Consider the following 22,582-nt stretch of genomic DNA (forward strand, 5'->3'; position numbering starts at 1 on the left):
CTTACAAAGTTTCACAAATTTATAAATGCATGAACGTTTACCAAATTTACAAGTGTGCATCGGATGGCCCACCTGCTCTCAATTGTCGATCCCATTTGCAACATTCCCAGAGCCCACTCGATGCCAAATCACCCTGCAATCAGACTAAAATCTTGAGTCAGACTTTCAATGCATAAGAAGTCAGGAAAATAATTGTTTTACCGATCCATACAAGAACTAGTATCTTGATTGTTTTACTGTAAGAGACTATCCCAAAAAAATATCCAATGCACATTCATCCAATCCCGACTCAAACAGAGAATAACGCAGCAATAGGACACAAGTGGGCATTGTAGCTTTGCCCATGATAAAGGTGGCTGATATACAAGACCAGAAACAAACAGGATCTCTGACAAAGTAATGTGATTACAAGTAGCTATTCAGCAGAACTGTAGAAGACATCACCCAACCCATGAGCTTTTGATGTCTCCTCCTGTTTTACATTATTCTGAGGTTTTGTTAGACATGGAGTTACTCTGATTATCCAGGAAAGCACTCATGTCTTACTGATACAAGTCCACAGGGTGCTTGCTAGCTTTTTGGCAACCCGAGCCATGAGAGCTCCGATAGTGTCAATCCTCGAGGGTTCCAAACCCTGAACCTTGTTGCTTACAGCATAACGCCTGCTGCTATTCTGCCTTCCAAGAGGCTGCGGGTTCAACACGCAATCAATTTTTCTGACATGCTAATCCAGTAGAAAAGGAGCTTGAGAAGCTTTTACCACATGACAAGCTGGTTTCCTATATCTTGTTTTCAAGCTTCTAGCTCAGTTATGTGTGACTTTTATTACCATTAGGTTTCTCATGCGCCGAAGCGAAGGGGGTGGGCGGCAATGCTGGGATCGACTGCAAGATGAATTTTCGGCTGCTTCTCAACCCTGGTGATTGCAATCCTCTATGCGACGCTTCTCTCATAGCATGATGATGAGGGGGAGAAACTCTTTTGTGTTTGGGCGAGCTAGAATTCAGTAAGCAAACAGGTAAATAATCAGGCTCTGGATCTTTGAGAAACTCCGGAGTACCGTCATCTTCCATGACCTGGGGGCCATAAGCTTTGGAATCTTCGCACAAAGGCTTGTTATCCACACCACAAACTGCAGAATATGGCGTCCGGGTCTGGGGGGTATCTTGCATATGTGCTGGGGTTAGACATTGAGAGGACTGCTGGTGAGATAAAGGACTTGTGAGAGAGCTAAATTTGGAGCTTTGTTGTCTCGCTTTGTTAGTGATGGTAAGTTCGTTGCAAATTTGCTCATCACCAGAAGGGGACAACTCAGCTCTATCAAGAACAGATGCAGATGCTGGAGTCGGTCTGAGAGGAGCTTGAAGTCCAGGCGTCAAAGTGCATATCTCATCCAGCCCATCCCAGCGTGGTGAGAACCGGCCAATTCTCATTATTCTCGGTGTTGTCGCAGGGGAATTCCCAGCTTTGGGCAATGAAGCGCCTGTAGAAGCCAGCGGAGGACTGTTCTGAGTTCCTTTGCATGACCTTAGCAGCCGGGAGGGCGACCTTGGAGGCTTTGAAGGTGACCTACAAGGCTTCACAGAAGAGAGAGAGAAACCTGGAGAACGAAGCGCCTCTAAAGAAGTTCGCTTCTTAACCGTTAAGCTTGTCTTGATTACTGGTCTGTGTTGCCTGCCAAACATTCAATGCTACAAAGCATGAAAAGAAAGACTATACAGTTCCACTTTTCACTGAGGAAGAGAGGTATGCAAAGAATGTAGCAGCAAACTACAAGCCATAATAATGCATGTGTGAAATCATTAAGTCAAACAATGTACCCTCCATGCTGGAAGGCAGGGGTTGTTGGAGACAGCTCAAGGTTTTGATGTCGTGATCCATGGATAAACTCTGCACAATACTCCGCTTTGCTATTGTACTCCTCTGCGAGTTCCTTGCCCAATGCTGCCTCCATTTGAAGGTCATTATCATCAAAATCTTGAGCACCTGCAAAAAAATGAGAGTGAATATGCTTGCACTTAAGTTGTTCTACATGGTATGTGATGCCATTCACTCAGAAATTCCAGGCCAGAATGATAATGAAGGGTCCAATACCTTCTTTCCTTCCGTGCACATTCTTGCAGTTTTCACATCGGCAGCCATCCGAACACCCAACACCTGCCTGAGGATAAGACCAATTCAAAATTTCAGATAAGACACTTTTGTTGCACTTTGTTTGCCATATGATAGAAAACCTGAAAACATTCGCAATATATGATAGAAAACCTGAAAACATTCGCAATACTTCTTTAGACAGTGTGACTTTTTGCAGTTGCAGCCTCTTTTGTGCCTTGCAGAAGCAGGAGTGTCACGAGACTCATCCTGCAAAAAAGTATACTAAGGACCTTCAACTAACTTCCACAATCAGAGAAGTAGCTGTTGCCGATGTGTAAGGTGGTATTTCCAATTACCCTCTTGGTTGGAGACGATTCAATGGTTCTTATGATTTTTGGGGCAAACGCAAGTGGATTACGGGACTCGATCTGCTGCCTTGTGTCCATTACTGTGTCTTCAAATTCTGGTTTGTTGAAGCAGCCTTGGCAAGTGCAAGAGTCCACACAGTAAACTCCAGCCGCAAAACATTCACAATAACTGCAACCGGTGTGAATGTTAGTTGAAAACAATAGTCACTAGGAAACCAAAACAAACAATGGCGGGTAGAGTACTAACAGCTTCAGGCATTTAGACTTTTTACAATTACATCTCTTGCAGCTATCACCAGATTTTTCAGCTGTCGAAGAGGTCCGTCTGCAATGCATTTAAGCCACTATCAAACACTCTTTCATTATACAAAAAAAGGGTATTCGTTATTGCTGCGTATGAACAGATCTGTTCACCTTTTCTTCTTTGGACTGTAAGGGCTCTGAATAGAATCCTCTGCTGCCCCCTCAACTTCTCCCTGATAAGCCCTGTCCTGTAGCAATACCCTTTTGCGGCCAATCGGACTTGGCCTCTTATTTAAGACAGCCAGGGGCGCAATGTCTTGTACTTGCTGCCTAGTTGCTAAAGAGGCTGAGTGAACACAAATTGCTGACTTGGAAGATTCGATGTCTTGGTCTGAGCATTCTGATTGAACCTCAAAATCATCCAACCTTGTCTGAAGGGGTAGGTCAACGAGGCCCTGCCTTGATTCAGCTGATGTACCAGCATACATGTGCTTTCCCGGATTCAAAGGAAGTAAAGACCTTTGGGCGCTCTCCACTGGACTCCCTTGCATTTTGGAGGAAATCATCCCTCCGGCCAGAGTATTTCCATGCCTAATCGAGGAGACTGAACTGGCAGTGACATCAGTCTCCCGGATCTGTATACAAGGCATGCTGCTTGCAAGGCTGTTCAGATGTAACCCTATACCTGATGGCATGCCAGCAGGAGAAGTTTTGGCACAAGAATGATGGCTATCAATGTCCACCAACGGTGAGCAACGAGAGACCTTTATGTTGACGGTTGCTGCACAAGTCATCTTGATGCTTGCCGTTCCTTCTTTCTTGGAAGAATTCTCTGTAGTTACATTGAGCCTTTGCATAGTATCACTACTCATTGCACCAAGGGTTGCTGAGACTCTTTTTTTGAGTACCAAAAGAGCTCTGTTCGCCTCTGCTCCACATGAAGATATATCCTGCCGCTTGTCCAAGTTTGTCGGCAAAGATCTCGCAGACAACATGCGAGTCTCACTGTGCACGAGACCTTCCGAAACCTCAAAATCTAAACAGCGCCTTCTAACTCCTCGTTGATGTGGTGCGATAGTCTGCACAGATTTGGATAGAAAGTATTAGCCAGACCACATCACATCTAATTAAGATGTATTTGTAACATGGCTTTGTAAAAACATTGATTGTGTTTGTTTAGTAAAAAAAAAAATTTTTGTTTCATTTGTTGGGCAAATTTATGTTATTCAGTTACAAAGATGGAGTTATTCAGATACATCATAACACAACTAGTCGCCAACACCTAGCTTCTCAAATACCAGCAATTCCAGAATGCAAATTTCAAATGCACGAGGCTATTCTACTCAGTGCTCATACAAGGGGAAGAGCAACTGAAACATACTAGACCCAACAGTCTACCACTTCTCATGATGTAAAGGGTTCATCATATGGAGCTTTGTCTTGAATTGCTGAGGGTTCAACTATGGCATGCAGTCACGAAGCAAGGGGATGCAGTGACACATGCGATTACCATCCTAGACACAGCTTTCAGGGTGAGGTTTCATTTAAGACAACTTATTGTCATTAGTACTCAGCCTAGAGAAATAAGGAGTTACCTTGCAAGCACCGACTCCTTGACTCCCCTTAGGCCCAGATTCAGTTTCCAGATTATTGGCCGGGACATTCGAATCAGCCACAACCTCTGTCACCACATGGGTGGGCAAAACACCTGTCTCTTCATCCTCATTAACAATACCTCTCAATGAAGCTATATACCCCTCAACCTGCTCAGCAGACAATTCAGACAAGCTGGATGATGTCACAGTGCGCCAACTGTCAATGCATGGCTCCTGGCTTGAATCGTCCACATCTTCTGACATCAGAAACTCAAGGTCCGCAGTTTCTTGATGATGGAAGTCCAATATATCAGTATTGTGAGCCTCACTCTGATGGGCAATACGTGTACTCAAAGAGTCGTCAAACGCATTGCAACCTTGTGCATTTTGAGTAGAGCTCTCCTTGTTCAAGACATCTTCTTGTTTAGAAAGCTGCAGGGCATGATCATAACTGGCATCACACCTGCTGGCTCTTATTTGGCAATCACCGGAGCTTGGGACCAATTCTTGTTTGTCCTCCTCTGTATCCAGCTCATTCTCTGCAGGATCAGCAAGGTACTCCTCAACGAGTTTAGAAGGACTGCTGCAAGGTGAAGAAAAAGACTGAGTTTTCGGCACTCTTCTGACACTTCGAAGACGTTGAACACGTTGAGTTGAGTTCACGAGCACATGTTTAACTTCCTTATGCGCAGCAGTTGGACCGATTTCTGAAGCAGCTTGAGCTTCTTCACCCCTGCTTGCACTCTGATGTCTGCAGGCAGTGCTAAGCTTGAATATGGTCCAGTGACAGTTAAAAGTAACATCAATCCAAAAATCAGGACAACCACTTCAACAGAACAATGTTCAGCAATGCACAATCCCTGTATTTTTTGGTACTGCTACAAGAGTCTAAAATTTCCCAAAATAGTGCAAGCAATACACGTATGGTAATAATACATAGCATGGATTTTGTAGCATTGGATTGTCATTAAAGTCCTTTATGATCACTGCCCAATGATGAGTGCAGACTAGGTATTAATACAACACAACCTGACACCTACGTCCTCACTGAGGTGATATTCAGCCATAATGAAGCCTAGTATTTAACAAACAGGTGGTTGACTAGAAAAACATCAAAAGACAGCTAGGAGTTATATTCAGACAAACAGTTAAGGTTGAATACTTGAAAACTATTGAATGACAATCACCTCTCGAAGGAGCTCGACGCTTTCTGTGCATTAACTCCAGGAGACACAAAGACAGCAGGTGGGGGGGGGAAACTAATTTCCGAGTATGTTTGTGCCACACGTGCAGACTTGACAGGCTTGATAGGAGACAAACTACATAGAAAGTTGAAAAGAGGCGATCCCTGCAGAAAAGTAACCATTAGCTTCGCTTCTACCAATTTCAAGTACCTGGCAAGCAAACACTCCTCAAATTAGAATAAACCTTGCCAAGCAAAGGTTCAGTTTTCTTACATACCAAATACATTTCAGCAAACAAGGAAACCAACATGAGTAAACAAAGCCTGTCCACTTGAAGATGTATCGGAACAAAATTGTTAAATGAAATTTTGTGACTCTAAAATTAGGAGGCCTAGTAGACAAATCCTTGACCATTGGTGCCAAACAATCAGATCCTTTAGAGAAGATTGACCTTTGACTCGTGCTACTATAAACATCATATCAAAAAGTGCCATTAACTTCAAATATTTGCAACTTTCCATTGCGAGCTTAGCTAAATGTAAACACTAACCAGTAAAGGAAGTGTAGCTTGCCAATTGTGCACATGATCAAGAAAAAATATCAACTCTGAATTCATGCAGATTGTCCTACATGATTGGAAAGGGGTTAGACACAATGAAATAGGCAATGGGCACACACTGCTTCTATTTCATGGTGCAAATAAAAAATTAGGTGCCAAAACGGTATGATAAACCCCTGTATCTGCTGACAAGTGAAAGCATGAATCGGTTGCCAACACATTGACACTACTCGTTGTAAGCATAGAGCTTGGTCTGACTTCTTTTTTATGAACAATGTACAAATGCGGGTGTTAGTGAAAATGTGATCTTGCATGCGATTTCACAACAACTCATGCTAGTTCAAATAAGCCAGGTCAGCTTCAAACATCATCAAGTTTGAGCAGATGTTGCCCTATCGCTGAGACTGACGCACAGTACATTGTCAGCTTTTCAGCCTCGCAGATGTTATAACAAACTAACTAATGGCAAGAATTTGCAAAATTTAAACCTGGCCTCATCCACACTACTGAACCATAAGCACATCTAAGTGAGGGCTCGTGCACCTGAATATCTCCTGCTGAGCTCTGTGAATTTCTGTCGGGAGAGTCCATAGTCATAGATCACCACAATAAATTTAGATTCAAACCAACTGCATCTGCTGCAATGCGTAGACGTTTTTAGGCAGGTCTCATGAAATCCTTCTCCAGGTAAACTGCGATGCAAAGGTTCTAAATTTCACCCTAGTGCATGAGGAGACCGATCTAAACTTATGTAGGTCCAAATTCTTAGCCTAGCATGTTTGTGTCACTGTATTTGTAGATCTGTCAAAAGAGGGTTTCTTCAAATGTCACAGCTTAGTTTTATGCAGGCAGAGGGCCTTCAAAGTCCGATCCGTCCAAAGTACATTTCAAGTTTTTCAGAGGTCAATTGGAGCGAGGTTCTGCTTGAATTGCAGTTGCACCGTGCAGAAGCTCCTGGTACAATGTGCTATGATAATTCCTATCACAAAGTGATGTTCGTTGGAGCTAATAAGTGAGCAGATCTGCTTGCAAGCATCCTGTAGACCTGAAAAGTTTAGGCAAAAAATTATGGCCCGCGTAGACACCAAACAAGCTTAGATTATGAAGGTTCAATGCCACAGAGATCAAGGGGGAGAAGAAAGGAAGCGGAAAACCAACCTTTTGAGAGGAGAGCTCCCGAAGCTATACCGGTACCAACACGATGGAGATCAGCAACAAAAGCCTTCAGAATGAGCTCTGGACGGAGGACGAAGCTCTGTTACGAAAATGTATGAAGAAGAGGAGGAAAGCTCGGCTACGTGTGGATGAGTCTGTGTGCGAATATGTGTTCTGTGTGTTCGCGGGCCGGGGAGGTGTGCGTTTTTTTTGTTTCGGTTGGGGTGGGGTGGGGTGGGGGGGGGGGGGGGAGTCTGCAGATGAAGATGATGATGATAATGAGTTTGTGTAGTGCAGAGAAAACGAAGCCAAAAAGACGCGGGAAGAAGCTCCCCCCAAAAACAACTCCAAACATAACGCCTCCGTTGGCGTGTGAACACCCCCTTACGACCAGAGAAAGATTGGCTGCTGCTAAAGTGCATCGAGGTATTCAATGCCATGTCCCTTTTCCTTCTTGATCAAGACAACTCATAGCCTAGGCCATAGCAGATCCTCGTTCATAAGTGACACGGAGTTAGTGATAAGGGATCAAGGGGGGGCGATTTATCGGCAGGGCGCGAGGAATTGGGGCCATCGGATCTTTGCAGGGGGCAGGACATTTTTATGGCTAGAGTCGCATGCGTTTCAACGTGTCGCGCTATGGAAGCTGGATAAGGTGCAGCTCTCGGAGGTGGAGGTCGGGGGTTCAAAGGAGCGCGACACGGGTGGAGCCCTAATATTTTTGTCACATGAGATTTAATCGACGGTGGATTAAACCTCCACCGTTGATCCCTTTACTTTTGCGGTGTCACTTATAGACGAGGATCGCAGATCCTCAAGTCTATCTACGATGGTCTAATCTTACGTCTCTCATAGGCCATCGATGGGCGAAATGTAAATTCAGAGTCCAGACCATGATAGTAAACTCTAACATGGGAGCCATGTCTGAGTTCACAATTTTGTGTGCAGCCATAGTGGTTAGAGCATTGAATTCATAGCATGGGGGTGTCGGTTTGAGACTTTCGGGCCACCATGAGGGTTGTCGAGCCTCCTCGAGATTCTTGTGGGCAATTCCCCACCGTAGATCCCACAACAGGCTCTTTAGTGAAAACCTCGTGTGGTTTAGTGAGACAGATATGCCATTCTAATTCCCTTCCAAGAAAATGTAGACGCCCTTAGGATGAGTTGACTTCACTTGTTGTTGCAGAAGTGTTTGGAACCATACCTTCCAACAGATTGCCCCCAAGTGGAAGGAGCTTTCCTTAGTGACTTGCTCAAGGTTATCCACTCTCTCTACCCCTTAGTGGCAAGCATCTTCTAACCATGCCCACAAAGTTGACCTATACTCTTACACCCCTCACATATTACAAACGTCTGAGGCTCGCTACGTAGATTTATGACAAAAGGTTCACGAGTATCATAATAGACTCGGGCTCAGGTGTCAACCTTATGCTTGAGTTCACAATGAAGGTCCTCGGTCTTCTGCCCACGAGGAATTCCCCTTCACAGTCACGTTGGCTGAGTAGCATAAGGTGAGGCCCATAGGAGTGGTGGAGCAACTGCCTCTTGTTGTCCACAACTTTACGTTCAATCTTGATTTTGCGATATTGCGCCCTCCACGAGTGGAGGGCGGCTTCCCTCTACTTATGGGTCAACCTTGGTTAAGGCATGCAAACGCATTTCACAATTGGGGGGATGCCACTATGTGGATTACCACTCCAAGGAATGGCAATAAGCAATTAAGGTTGGAAAATGGAGTAGACTCTGCCAGCAGACGCTCCTCCCTCAACATTCAATCTACTGACACAGAGGCAAAAAAGACGGCTTCTAACACTATACCCGAGCAACAAGTTCTCAAGGATGACTATGTATTACTGCAACAGCTAGAAACAGTACGAAATCTCCCTTGCTTCATAACATGCCAGAGATCTACTAGCAGAGCTTCTAACATTTATGTTTAGCCATACCATGTGTGAGGGCTTGCTTGATACTTGGAGCCTATCTACGATTGTACCTATCTTCAAGTCAGGAGACCCTATGGAGCCTGGGAATTATTGCACTATCCTGATTGGACACACATTGGCACGGTTGTACGCATCCATTCTTGAGCAGTAGCTGAGTAGATGGGTAGAGAGAGGGAATGCGTGCAACTGGGCAGGCAAATTTCAGGAGAGGTTTTTCTACTCTTGACCATATCTTGACACTTAGGGCCATCATCGAAGAGGGCAAATCCCATGGGAGACGTATCTATTGTAGCTTTGTGAATTTCCGCAAAGCATTTGACACAGTACCCAGAGCTAGATTGATGCGCAGATTACAGGAGATGGGAGAACTCGCAAAGCTCATTTGGGGGATCATGGCATTGTAGAGATCAGTAGTAGGGCATGTACGCACCTCATAGGGTCTATCTACACCGCTCGTTCACTCCACTATTGGGCAGGGCTGCCCGCTCTCTCTCACCCTATTTGGTGTGTATGTGGATGAGGTTTTTGACTTCATTGAGAGAGATGGTGATAGAGGTGCACCGCTAGCAGGGACATGGATTCCGCTATTATATACTGATGATATTGTGTTGATCTCCGACTCTCCGAACGGGATGCAACGTCACTTGGATGTTAACCTTGGTAAAACCAAGGTAATGGTGTTTAATACCACCCCATAGTGGATCAAGAGGTCAGGGCCCGCATTTACATACGGCCAGGAGACAATGGAGTATACAGATGCTTACACATACCTTGGAATGGTTTTTAGTGGACCAACTTTTTCATTGAGGAGAGCAGCAGAGACTAGATTGACCAGAGCCCATTCTGCATTGGGTAGATTGGAGAGGGAGAGGATGGTTCATAGGTTCAGTTTCAAGAGCCTCGGACGAAGCTCTGGCTCTTTGACACATTGGAGGCTTCTGTATTGCTCTATGGAGCTGAGATATGGGAGCCTTCATTGGATTGTCACGGGACGACAGGTCGCACTGATGGATGGGGGGACATGGAGAAGCCTCTGGTCTATATGATCTCGCGACTCATTAGAGCCAAGGCTTCAATACCACATGCCATTATCCGAGCAGAGCTAGCTGCCCCCCCACTAGTGGTTGAGGTGCTCACCAGATCTGTCTCCTTCACACACCGCATGTGGAAACTTCCGAGAGACAAATACACCCGCCTTGCACTTGAGTCCTCTCGACAGTTAGCCATGCAAGAAGATACAGCATGTTGGTATGGGGAGATGACATCATGGTTTCAAGCGCATGGGTTCAGCGTAGACAAGTTGCCCCCCTTCTAGTACTCACTGGATGCACCCTCCCTAACTCTTACACAGTCCGAGATCACCAGGCTCATCCACCAGGACCTGACTCAGCTAGGAGGACATGAATACAACTAGCACAGGAGCTGGGCACGAAGATGGCTTTCTACAGAAAACATCTTCTCCAGATTACGGAGGACAGTTTTGTGACGAGGCCCAAATACATGGACACCCACTTGTCTCATGGGATACGGTGTGCTATTGGCCAGATACGCACATCTTCACACCACCTGGGGATCGAGACTGGGAGATACAGCGGAGTGCCAATAGAGGCCAAGACATGCCCCCTGTGTGACATGGAGCCTGATGTTAGGAAATAAGACGTAGCTAAATAGATAATCGAGTAGATTACTTAATGGAGAGAGACAGATTTACATACACGAGATTAGAGAGAGAGAGAGTACACACGATATACGTGGTTCACCCAATGTGGGTTACGTCCACGGGAAAGCAGCCACTCAATGGCTTTAGTACTTCAAAACAAGAAGTAGTTTACAAAGGGATTATACCCTTAATGGAGCTCCCGCCTTGCTTCACTCTCACCACCTCACACTCACCTTGTTGCATCAACTTCACACTATGAAATGTGTGTAGAAATGGCCTCCTTTTATAGGCCAAAAGGGCTTCCCTCTCTCATGAGAGGCAACCATGTGTAGCCGCCCTTGTGTAGATAAGTCCAAATCGGACCCTCCAATCAGCCCATGTGTGGCCGCCCTTGAGAAGACAAGTCCGCTTTTGAATTCAACCACCGGCCATTGACTTCCGACCACCGGCCACCGGCCATTGACTACCGACCACCGGCCAACCGACGGTTGTTTTCCGACCACTTTCCGACCGCCATCCGGCCATAATATTTCGTCGAAAAGGAATATTCCTGTGAAGGAAAAAAAAATTGGCCGTGAAAATTTTGGTTTCCGGCGAGTGATTTTCCTTCACGCACGATGGCTTCTCCTCATAATGGGGGCCTTACAAATGTGCGCTTTTACCACAGAAAATTACAAGGGTAAATCAGGCTCCATACTTAACAATCTCCCACTTGGAGGTTGATCTCCAAACCAAACCTGTGACTGCTTTCCATCCTGGCTTCTTATCCTTGAATGCCGATTGAAGATGAGAAAAAGCTCAACTTCTCCTTGTTGACCACCTTTGTAAACATGTCTGCAGGATTTTCACTTGTATGCACCTTTCCTAGCTTTAGTTGCCCCTCTTCCAAAAGAGTGCGTATGAAGTGATATCTCACCTCAATGTGCTTTGTCCTTGAATGAAAGGCTGAGTTCTTCGCAAGATGGATAGCGATTTGGCTATCACTGTACTAGACACAATTGTCTTGTTTGAATCCAAGCTCTTTTAAGAATCTGTGAAGCCACATAATTTCTTTGCTTGCCTCCGTCATTGCTACATACTCTACTTCCGTGGTAGAAAGTGAAACCACTTTCTGCAGCTTTGAAGCCCAACTTACTGCTGTGCCTCCAACCGTGAACACATAGCTAGTAGTGCTCCTTCGAGTATCTTTGTCACCTTCCATATCTGCATCAGCATACCCTTCTAGAAAAATATCAGTTCCTCCAAAACACAAACCATTTTTTGTTGTCTCTTTTAGATACCTAAGTATACACTTCACAGCTTGCCAATGCTCTTTACCTGGGTTGTCCATTAACCTACTCACAACTCCCACTGCATGTGCAATGTCTGGCCTTGTCCAGACCATAGCATACATTAGAGAACCTACCGCTACAGCATATGGAACTTTAGACATATAGGCTATCTCCTCTTGTGTGTTGGGACACATATCCTTCGTTAGTTTAAAATGACCAGCCAAAGGTGTAGAAACTGGTTTTGCATTGCAAACCTTTCTAGTACCTTCTTGATGTAATCTTCTTGAGATAGCTTTATTGTCTTCTTCGTCTTGTCCCTTGATATTTTCATACCAAGTATCCTCTTTGCAGCACCTAAAGCTTTCATTGAAAAAGATTTAGACAACTCCTCTTTTAGGTCTTTGATGTCCTGCATGTTAGCACTTGCAATCAACATGTCATCAACATACAACATTAGGATGATGAATTTCCCATCTCCCAAATTCTTCGTGTAGACGCAGTGATCCGAGTTGCATCTCGTGAATCCATGATCCAACATCCATCGATCAAACTTCAAGTACCATTTTCTTGATGCTTGCTTTAAACCATACAAGCTATTCTTTAATCTGCAAACCATTTTCTCCTTACCTTTTACTTCATACCCCTTTGGTTGAAGCATGTAGATTTCCTCCTCTAAGTCACCGTGAGGGAATGCCGTATTTACATCCATTTGCTCGAGATTTAGATCATGAGCAGCCACAAGGCTTAAGACAAGCCTAATTGAGTTCATTTTTACAACAGGAGAAAATATTTCATTGAAGTCAATACCTTTCTTTTGAGAAAACCCTTTTACCACAAGCCTAGACTTGTACCTTTTCTTCCCACCTTCTTCTTCCTTTAGCTTGTACACCCATTTGTTTTGAAGTGCCTGCTTACCTTTAGACAACTCAACCAACTCCCATGTTGGTTGCGATGTAGTGAGTCCATCTCCACTTGCATGCTCTTCGTCCATTCTTCTTTGGATTCATGTTGCATAGCTTCTTCGTATGATTCCGGCTCTCCAGAATCTGAGATCAAGAGATGGTTGAAGGAAGGAACAAACCTTTATGGAGGTCTACTTGCTCTTGTAGATCTTCCGGGAATAGGTTGAGGCTCTTCATTTGGTTGACGTTGTTGCACATTGTCACCGTTTGCAGTCCTTGAGTCTTCACCTTCCTCGAGCTCCATGTACTCATCACCTGTTTCTTTTGTTTGTTTTCTTTCCAAGTAATCTTTGTACATATTTTGTTCGTTAAAAATTACATCCCTACTCCTTAAGATTTTACCATCTTCAGGATTCCATAGGCGATACCCAAAGTCACCTTCTCCATAGCCAATGAAGAAACACTTTTTGGACTTTGCATTTAGCTTTGATCTTAGGCTTCTATGTATGTGCATGAAAGCCTCACACCCAAATACTTTGAGAAATGCATAATTCACCGGTTTACCTGTCCATGCCTCTTTTGGAACTCCCCCATCCAATGCTGTTGAGGGTGACCGATTGATTAAGTACACAAACGTACTTACAGCTTCCGCCCAAAGCTCAAGCGGTAGTCCTGCATGTAGCCACATGCTTCGTGCTCGCTCCATGTTTGTCCCGTTCATCCTTTCCGAAATCGCATTTTGTTGAGGTGTCCTTGAGGTTGTCCTTTGCCTCCGAATGCCATTGCTAGCACAAAAGCTTTCAAAAGCTTGGCTGCAATATTCGCCTCCGTTGTCGGATCTGAGGCATTTAACCTTGGGACCTGTTTCATTCTCCACAAAGGCTTTCCACCTTTGAAATATGGAAAATACATCGGATTTATTCTTCATGACATAAACCCATGTTTTTCTAGTCGCATCGTCTATGAATGTTACATAGTACAATGAGCCACCAAGTGATGGTGTACTTGCAGGACCCCAAACATCAGAATGAACCAACTCAAGTTTTATATTTTTTCTTTCATTTCCTGATTTTTGAAATTTTACCCTCTTTTGTTTACCATAAACACAATCTTCACAAAACTCTAAGTCCACTTCTTTCAAACCTGGTAGAAGCTTCTTTGTTTGAAGATTTGCATTCCTTTGGCAGTCATATGCCCAAGTCGGTAGTGCCACATCGCACTGTCAACTTCTGTAGTTGTTGCACAAGCTGAAGGTTGCGTGCTAACAGTACACAAGTAAAGTGTACCGACCTTTTCTCCCTTGGCAACCACCAAAGATCCCTTTGAGATCTTCCACCGTTTCTTTCCGAATGCAATGTTGTGACCTTCATCGTCCAATTGTCTTGTAGAGATCAAATTTTTGCGAAGAGAAGGAACATGTCTAACATCTTTAAGCTTCCATTCATTTCCGTTAGCAGTTTTGACAGAAAGTGTACCTTTGCCGACAATCTCACAAGCTTCATCATCTCCCAAGTATACATACCCAAAATTACCTTTGGTGTAGTCTTGGAAATGTTGCTTTGTGTGGTGTCTCATGGAATGAAGCCCCGGAATCTACTATCCATGAATTAAACACATTGTCTAATGAGAGAATCAGAGCATCTTGCTCTACTTTACCTTCCACATTGGCCTCCGATGTTGGCTTGTTGTCTTGAGACTCAGTCTCCTTCTTCTTCTTGGACCAGCAATCCTTCTTGACGTGGCCCTTCTTGCCGCAGTTCCAACATTCAAGAACTGACTTTGTGTGTGACTTGCTCCATCTTGAGCGATCATGACCCTTTTGGCTTTTGAACCTCTCCTTAGGCCTTCCTCTTGTTTCCACTGACAATGCAGCACTTGATGATTCTCCTGTGCTTCATATTTCCTCACTTAGGAGAACACCCACAACATCATCAAACTTAAGAGTATTTGTACCAGAGATAGAATTACTTACAGCCATCACAAGGCTGTCCCAACCATCCGGTAGAGATGATAGTATAAGGAGAGCTCGCACTTCGTCATCGAAATTGATTTTCACCGGTCGTAGAAGTCGTCAAGTGACTTCATCAAGTCCTCCGTGGTCTTCATCTCCGAAACATTGAAGGCCACCGTTGACGCCAAGCTTAACCGGATTGTTCCCAGTGCCTTTCGATCAAGGACAATCCATGCTTCATCTGCCATTGTTGCGGGCTTCTTCGCAAGACCGCCTAGTGGCAAATAGAGGTCCTTCTCGTAGAGATAGTCTTCAATCTGCATCTTCCAATGTTGGTAGTTTTTTCCGTTGAACTTCTCAATCTTGAGCTTCCCTTCCTCCGCCATAACTCCCACTCAATTCAAGGAATCCTTTCCTTGAGATAATTTAGCTATGAGCAAACCTTGCTCTGATACCAGTTGTTAGGAAATAAGATGCAGCTAAATAGATAATTGAGTAGATTACTTAATGAAGAGAGACAGATTTACATACACGAGATTATAGAGTAGAGAGAGAGAGAGAGAGAGAGAGTACACACGATATACATGGTTCACCCAATGTGGGCTACGTCCACGGGAAAGCAGCCACTCAATGGCTTTAGTACTTCAAAACAAGAAGTAGTTTACAAAGGGATTATACCCTTAATGGAGCTCCCGCCTTGCTTCACTCTCACCACCTCACACTCACCTTGTTGCATCAACTTCACACTATGAAATGTGTGTAGAAATGGCCTCCTTTTATAGGCCAAAAGGCCTGCCTTCTCTCATGAGAGGCAGCCATGTGTAGCCGCCCTTGTGTAGATAAGTCCAAATCGGACCCTCCAATCTGCCCATGTGTGGCCGCCCTTGAGAAGACAAGTCCGCTTTTGAATTTGGCCACCGGCCATTGAATTCTGACCACCGACCACCGGCCACCTGCCAACCGACGATTGTTTTCCGACCACTTTCCGGCTGCCGTCCGGCCATAATATTCCGGCGAAGGAAAAAAAAAGTCTCGGGGGCGGAACTAAAGTTGCCCCTGATTTTTGGCCGTGAAAATTTTGGTTTCCAGCGAGTGATTTTCCTTCACGCATGATGGCTTCTCCTCATAATGGGGGCCTTACAAATGTGCGCTTTTACCACAAAAAATTACAAGGGTAAATCAGGCTCCATACTTAACACCTGAGACATAGTTGCACTACACATACCAATGCCCTGTCCATTACGAGATACGAGGCCGCTTCCACTACTTGTTCAGAGAGGGCTTTGGACCACTCTCCAAAGTCATGAGGTACGAGGATCAAAGATGCTTGGGTTTGTTTCTAATCGAGTTGTGCAGACATAGAGAGAGCCTGATGAGAGGAGAGGCTAGCCAGTCTCAAAGACACATCACAGACTTCTTTAGAGCGGACACTGGACACCGAGAAGAGCTACTACCACAGTAGAGCTTGCCTCATACCAGAGGCACACTGATTGACCGAGAGACCGAGCTGGGGAGATCTAGATGCCCATGACTGCAGAGGACTACACAACATCGACAGAGGTTACATTAGAGGATTCGGATCACCTTGGCCCGACATGCACGACGCCTGGTCAGACTGCTGACCATGGAGGAGATTGATGAGATCCGCCAACAACCGATGCTAGATCTCTTGTGACTTGTGATTTAGCTATCCCAGCTAGCTGCTTAGTTCACACCTACCAGTTTAGGATTCCATAGTATTTTATTTTATTGTGTCATTTTGTTACTCTAACTTCTCATAGGTCATTTTGGCCTTTTGAAGACGTTAATATAACATTTCATTTCATTTTCATCTGTGTGTGTGTGTGTGTGTGTGTGTGTGTGGTATATTGGTTATGCCATTTACCTCTTGAATAACAGGTCTTGAGTTCAACTCTCCTCTTGGGATAGATCTTTAAGGTCTCTTGAGATAGTTTGCTAGAAGTTAAAATACTCTTCTTCTCGTGTGTGTGTGTGCACGCATGCGTGCTAAAAAAAAGAGGAAAATGGTATAACCTTTCTATCAACCAAGTGTGGTAGTTTGGTTATGCCATTTCCCTCTTGAATAACAGGTTTGAGTTTAACTCTTCTCATCGGATAGATCTTTAAGGTCTAACACTCTCATAGATTCACATTCAATTTTTTATAAAATTGGGAACACCTTTGAGACCTTCGAGACAAGGTCTAATGGTGTGCCTTCACTCATAGCACATAGATGTGTTTGAAACTTCTTGATAACTTCCAAAACAACTAGACTCCAAAGATGATATTGCCACCAATAGGCAAATGAGGGACTACTGGGGTGGTAACAGAGGAGGGATTGAGGCCCACACTGGTTTTTTTTTAAAACTTGAAAGATCGGATCCAGTAGAAGAGAAGAAAGCAAGTTCCTCACTGTGTAATTTGGCAAGGACACGGAGTTGAGATGTTTTCTGTAAGAAACTTGTTACCCTCGACAAGGATCTTATCAAGAGTAGCGAGTAGCTTAACCCAGTCATTGAATGATAGAACTTGAAGTAGTGATCTATGTGAATCACACATAGCAGAGGTTAAAATTCTTGAAGTAGTGATCCATGTGAATCAAACATAATAGAGGTTTAAATTTTTCTTGAAGCATTCTAGTCATTTATGCACTTTAAAACATAAGAGCTAGCATGTGATATAGTCTTCTTAGGAATATTCAATCCTTGAAAAAGAGTCAAGCTCAAAATCACAAACAAAAGGGAGGTTATGTTTAGGAGTAGAGCTATGTGTATTTAATTGGGGGTTTATTGGCCGCCCAATATAAGTAAGGTTGAGTCCTAGGAGGGGAGGGTTGAATAGGGCCAAAGAGTCAGAGCATGTTGTATACTTTTGGAAAGCTCCTCCATTTTTATAGGGTCATAATTTGCCCTCATACAAGCAATTTGTTTGAAATTTCTATCAACCTAACAAAGTCAAAAGTAATAGTTAAAAGACAAAATGAAATATACATGGTTGTCCCGTCTACCTTCCACCTGATCAAGCCTACAAAGGACATAAGGACCATGAAAAGGGATCCCAATTTTTGATATTTTGCAAAGCCTTTAAGACCTAGGGCTAGCAAAATCCAAAGGGGATAGTGCCTAAGAGAAGATCCCAAAAAACTAATGGTATGATTTAGCATCATGATAACTGCAAAAGCAAATTTCCTTGTGTATACTTTGTGTGTTCTTGTTTAATATAAACTAAAATACTCACCACTAAGTAGAAAAAAGGTTGAAATGACAACTAGCTGTTGGAATTAGGGTTGCAAGAAAACACACACAGCTTGGAGAAGACGAAGGAAGCTCAAGGTACACAATAGAGAGTGTATTACTTAGTGTGCAATGGAAAGATAAGGTAGCCCTAGAGTGATGGGCGTATAGACAATGCACATAGGAAAAAACCTTCTAAAGAGGGAAAAAATGCCACGGTGGTCCTAAGTGTGTTCACACACATCACTACCACATGTATATGGTAACAAATCCTCCTTGGAGTGATGCGGTGAACAAGAGCTGGCACATAGAGTAAAGGGAAGTGTCATGCCCTGAGGACATGATCAATCCACAAAGGGAGTAAGCCCAAATCTTTGTGGAAAGCTTCCAACTTCTCACGAGACAATGCCTTTGTGAAAAGATCTTCAAGGTTGTCCTGTGTTGGCACATAAGCCAAGCTGATCTCTTCTGGTGAGAGCCTCTCCCGGACATAGTGGTAATGCACCTCAATGTGCTTTGTGCAAGCATGAAAAACTGGGTTCCTCGCAACTGCCAATGCGCTCTGACTGTCAACGTAGATAGTGTTGACAGTGTCCTGTCCAACACCCAAATCATCCATTAGGCGTCTAAGCCATACACACTCAATCGTAGCTATGAAGACTACCTTGTACTCAGTCTCACAACTGGATGTGGCCACAGTAGGTTGCATCTTGCTCAACCCATGAGTTGCCAAGCATGAAACAAAAACCACTTGTGGACACTCGTGTGTCAAAACAACCAGCCCAACTTGAGTCCGAAAATGCATGTAAGTATGGCGGCAATGATCCCCCCTTGGGATAAAACAAGCCAAGATGTAAAGTGCCACTCAAGTAGCAGAAAATCCTCTTGACAGCCTGCCAATGCTTAGACCCTGGGCTATGCTTAAATCTGCTTACCTATGAGACTACAAACTAAATATCCGGCCTCGCGTTGCATACATAAATGAGGCATCCAACAACACTTTGGTAAAGAGTGACATCTACAGGATCACCAGCATCATGAAGACTCAATTTCAAACCTGTTTCCATGGGAGTGGCAATAGGTTTCCAAACTTACATAGCAATGTCTCTATGTAACTTTTCTGACACAAGGCAATACCACCAACACACTGCTTAAACTATACGCCCAAGTAATGATGCAACAGGCCCATATCTTTCATCTTGAAAGTAGCATTCAAATCAGCCTTAAATTCAGCAATAAGTCTCTCATTTGGTCCAGTGATCAACAAATCATCTACATAAAGAACCACAGTGAGAAGTACATCACCCTCACGCTTTACATACAATGTGCTTTTTGTTGGACTGTTATGAAAGCCTCGTTTGACCAAATGAGTGTCAACCTTCTCATACCAAGCACAAGAAGATTGCTTCAACCCATACAAATCTTTGTTACATTTGCACACCTTATCCTCTTGTACTTTCTTGACAAAATCGGGAGGTTGCATTACATAAACTTCCTCAAATATGTCACCATTCAAGAAAGCAGTAACAATGTCTGATTGATGTACATCCCAACCAAAATGAGCTGCCAATGCACATAGAAAACGCACAGTAGTCATACGACAAGTGGGAGCAAAAGTCTCTTCATAATCTATGCCTTTTTGTTGTGCATAACCCTTTGCAACAAGGCGAGCCTTATACCGATCAATCTCACCATCCGGCTTGCCTTTCAACTCGTAAACCCACTTTGTATCAATGGCCTTTTCGCTAGGAGGCAAATCACATAAATTCCATGTGTCATTTTCTATAAGTGCATCATATTCTAATTGCACGGCAGCCATCCAATTTTTTGAATTCTGTGCTTCATCAAAGGACAGAGGTTCCTCAACATCATGTAAGCTAGACACAGCCAAAGCATAACAAACTAATGCATAGGATGCATGGCGAGAGCCTGAACAAGTGCGATTAGAAAAAGATGCATCCAATTTACTTTCACGCAATGTATGCACCGGCCATTTTGTCATACCTCTAGCGTGCTCACTTTCAACCCTTTCCTCATCAAGAACATCTTGTACATCTGCATCAGTAATAGGCTGATTTGTAACATTTTCAGAGACCCCCATAGGCTGTATATTTGCCTCGTTAGAATTTACATTCAAACTTCCACCATTGAAAAGAGGCAACAAAGTGTCATAAATGTCCTGTGAGCTGACATTATTGTCTCTAGTACATGACAACAAGGGCTGACAGAATCTTCCACAAACACATCCCCTGAGACCAAGATACACTTTGTTTGTGGATGATACAACCTGTAACCTTTTCTTTCAGCAATATAACCAACAAATATACATTTGACAGCCTTATCATCCAATTTTCTGCGTTGTGTTTGTGGCACCAAAGCATATGCCAAACAATAAAAAACATGCATGTGCTCAATAGAAGGCTTTCTATCCTGCCATGATTCATTTAGAGTAATAGACTGCAAAGCTTTTGTAGGACACGTGTTAAGTACATAAGTGGCACACATGATGGCCTCAAGCCAAACAAATGTGACAAAGCTTGACTTTTGACCATACATCGTGCTATTTCCGTAAGTGATCTGTTTTTCCTCTCAGCAATACCATGTATATTGATGTTTTATCCCATGACTAGCCAGAAATGCATTAAATTCATGAGACATATACTCCCTCCTTCGATCGGAAAGGAGGGTGCCCATAATACATTTTGAAACATTTTTAGTCATAGTGAGAAATTATTCGAAGCACATAAAAATTTCAGACTTCGCTTTAAGCAGATACACCCATGCATGCCTGGAGTATCATCAATGAAAGTCATGAAGAAAAGGTTATTGCCCAAGGATGGAGTTTGCATGGGTCCACAAACATCACTATGCACAAGTTGCAACTTGCATGTGGCCCTAACTGAACCATACTTTCGAAACTTCGAACGTTGCATCTTACCCAAAATACAGCCTTCACAAACATGTTTGGTAGGTGCTTCAAGAGGCGGCAAAGATGCAACCATATTAGATTTCTGCAAAAGTAGCAAACTGGCAAATTTCAGATGACCAAAACGTGCATGCCAAAGTTTTGCATCTGAAATAGCCTTTGAAATTTGCAAATTTTGCCAACAGTTGTCATACAAAGTAAGCTTATACAGCCCACGACATAAGATGCCAGATGCAACAATTTCATTACCAAAACTGATTTCATGTACTGTACATTTGTCATCCACAAATTTGACTACAAGACCAAGTCTAGCAAGTGTAGATACAAACAAAAGATTCTTCTTGATTCCAGGTACGTAAATTGCATCAACAAGTGTGAAAGAACTGCCATTTGGAGTAGTAAGCACAATCTTTCTCGGCACAACTAATTGAAGTCCCACGAGAGACAGACTTAAGAGAGGTGAACAAATCACGATGTGAGGTAGTGTGATTTGTACCACCACTGTTAAAATACCACACATGTGAATCTACAGCAACTGACATGCATGCATCATGGACAACGAGATTTCATAGGTACACTCTGCACTAAAAGCCCATTTTGCATCAACATCAGCATCACAGTCTTCTTTCACAGAAGACTCAACAATAGCTGCATTTGTAGTGCAACCAGCATTTGCAGTGGAACCACCCTCTTTCTTCTTAGCCTCTTTTGCCTTCAACTTAGGACATTGCTTGATCGAGTAATCACTAGCTTTACAATAATGGTAACACATCTTCTTTTTGCCCTTATCACCAGAATTTCTAGACGAATTGCTACCAGTAGAAGCATTAGGAACATGTGATTTTCCACTTGCAGAAGAACCATGAGAAGTGGTTGCATTACTGTTACCACCTTTTCTTTGAGTAGCAATAAACGCATGTTCAACTGCACGCTGTCTTGTCCTCTTTTCTTTAGAAAGCGACTCTTGCAACAATAAGTGCATAATGTATGAAAGTTGACAACTTAGGATTTCCTTGGGTCGTAAGTCTCCAAGTACTAGCAAAAGTCTGGTAAGAATCTGGCAAGGCATGAAGAATAATCTCCACAAGGGAACTATTTGAAATGACTTCACTGCAGAAATAAGTTGCTCATTGGTATCCTTGACACCAACATTGAAAGCGTCCATATCATCTTGCTCATGCATAATCTTCGACTCCAGCTCTTTACACAACAATGCAATTTGAGCCTCATTGCGACTTGCATAAAGACCAACCAGAATATCCCAAGCTTGTTTTGCACATTTCGTTGAACAAATGTGAGGAGTAATAGTGCACTTCACAGACAAAGCAATCAATGCACGAGCTTGCGCATCTTTTACATCCCAACGAGCTTTCTCAGTTGTAGGCAAAATGACTCTAACAGCACTAATCCTTGCAGCAAGACCTACAACATCCTCAACATCGCCTACATCCTCAGAACCAAGATGTGACATCAATGCCCTGCACAATATTCTAGACTC

General features: G+C 43.5%; 1 protein-coding gene across 2 annotated transcripts; it reads right to left on the reverse strand.

Moving 5' to 3' along the window:
• Positions 1 to 314: 314 nt before the first annotated feature.
• Positions 315 to 7,561, reverse strand: LOC147426070 (uncharacterized). Of its 2 annotated transcripts, none has more exons than XM_086498382.1 (11): positions 7,202 to 7,561; positions 6,587 to 7,088; positions 5,488 to 5,648; positions 4,301 to 5,051; positions 2,877 to 3,784; positions 2,710 to 2,787; positions 2,451 to 2,631; positions 2,266 to 2,361; positions 2,095 to 2,161; positions 1,821 to 1,986; positions 315 to 1,674 (listed from the first exon to the last, which is right to left on the reverse strand). In XM_086498382.1, exons 2-11 carry the CDS (start codon positions 6,638 to 6,640, stop codon positions 810 to 812), a joined length of 3,327 nt encoding a protein of 1,108 aa, XP_086354508.1. In that variant the 5' UTR covers positions 6,641 to 7,088; positions 7,202 to 7,561; the 3' UTR covers positions 315 to 809. The 2 variants fall into 2 exon arrangements, with proteins under 2 accessions (XP_086354508.1, XP_086354509.1); XM_086498383.1 differs by having other exon boundaries at positions 5,488 to 5,694.
• Positions 7,562 to 22,582: the final 15,021 nt, after the last annotated feature.

Source organism: Adiantum capillus-veneris, chromosome 24 (genome assembly GCF_014529385.1).
Source record: "Adiantum capillus-veneris isolate H3 chromosome 24, ASM1452938v2, whole genome shotgun sequence".
Lineage (NCBI taxonomy): Eukaryota > Viridiplantae > Streptophyta > Polypodiopsida > Polypodiales > Pteridaceae > Adiantum > Adiantum capillus-veneris.

Excerpts from the sequence above, each read along its gene's own strand:
- LOC147426070 (XM_086498382.1), bottom strand. The coding sequence starts at position 6,640 with ATGACTATGGACTCTCCCGACAGAAATTCACAGAGCTCAGCAGGAGAT. Across the intron at positions 5,052-5,487 it reads GCGTCGAGCTCCTTCGAGAG|ACATCAGAGTGCAAGCAGGG; the intron begins GTGATTGTCATT and ends CACTGCCTGCAG. Across the intron at positions 3,785-4,300 it reads AAGGAGTCGGTGCTTGCAAG|ACTATCGCACCACATCAACG; the intron begins GTAACTCCTTAT and ends AAATCTGTGCAG.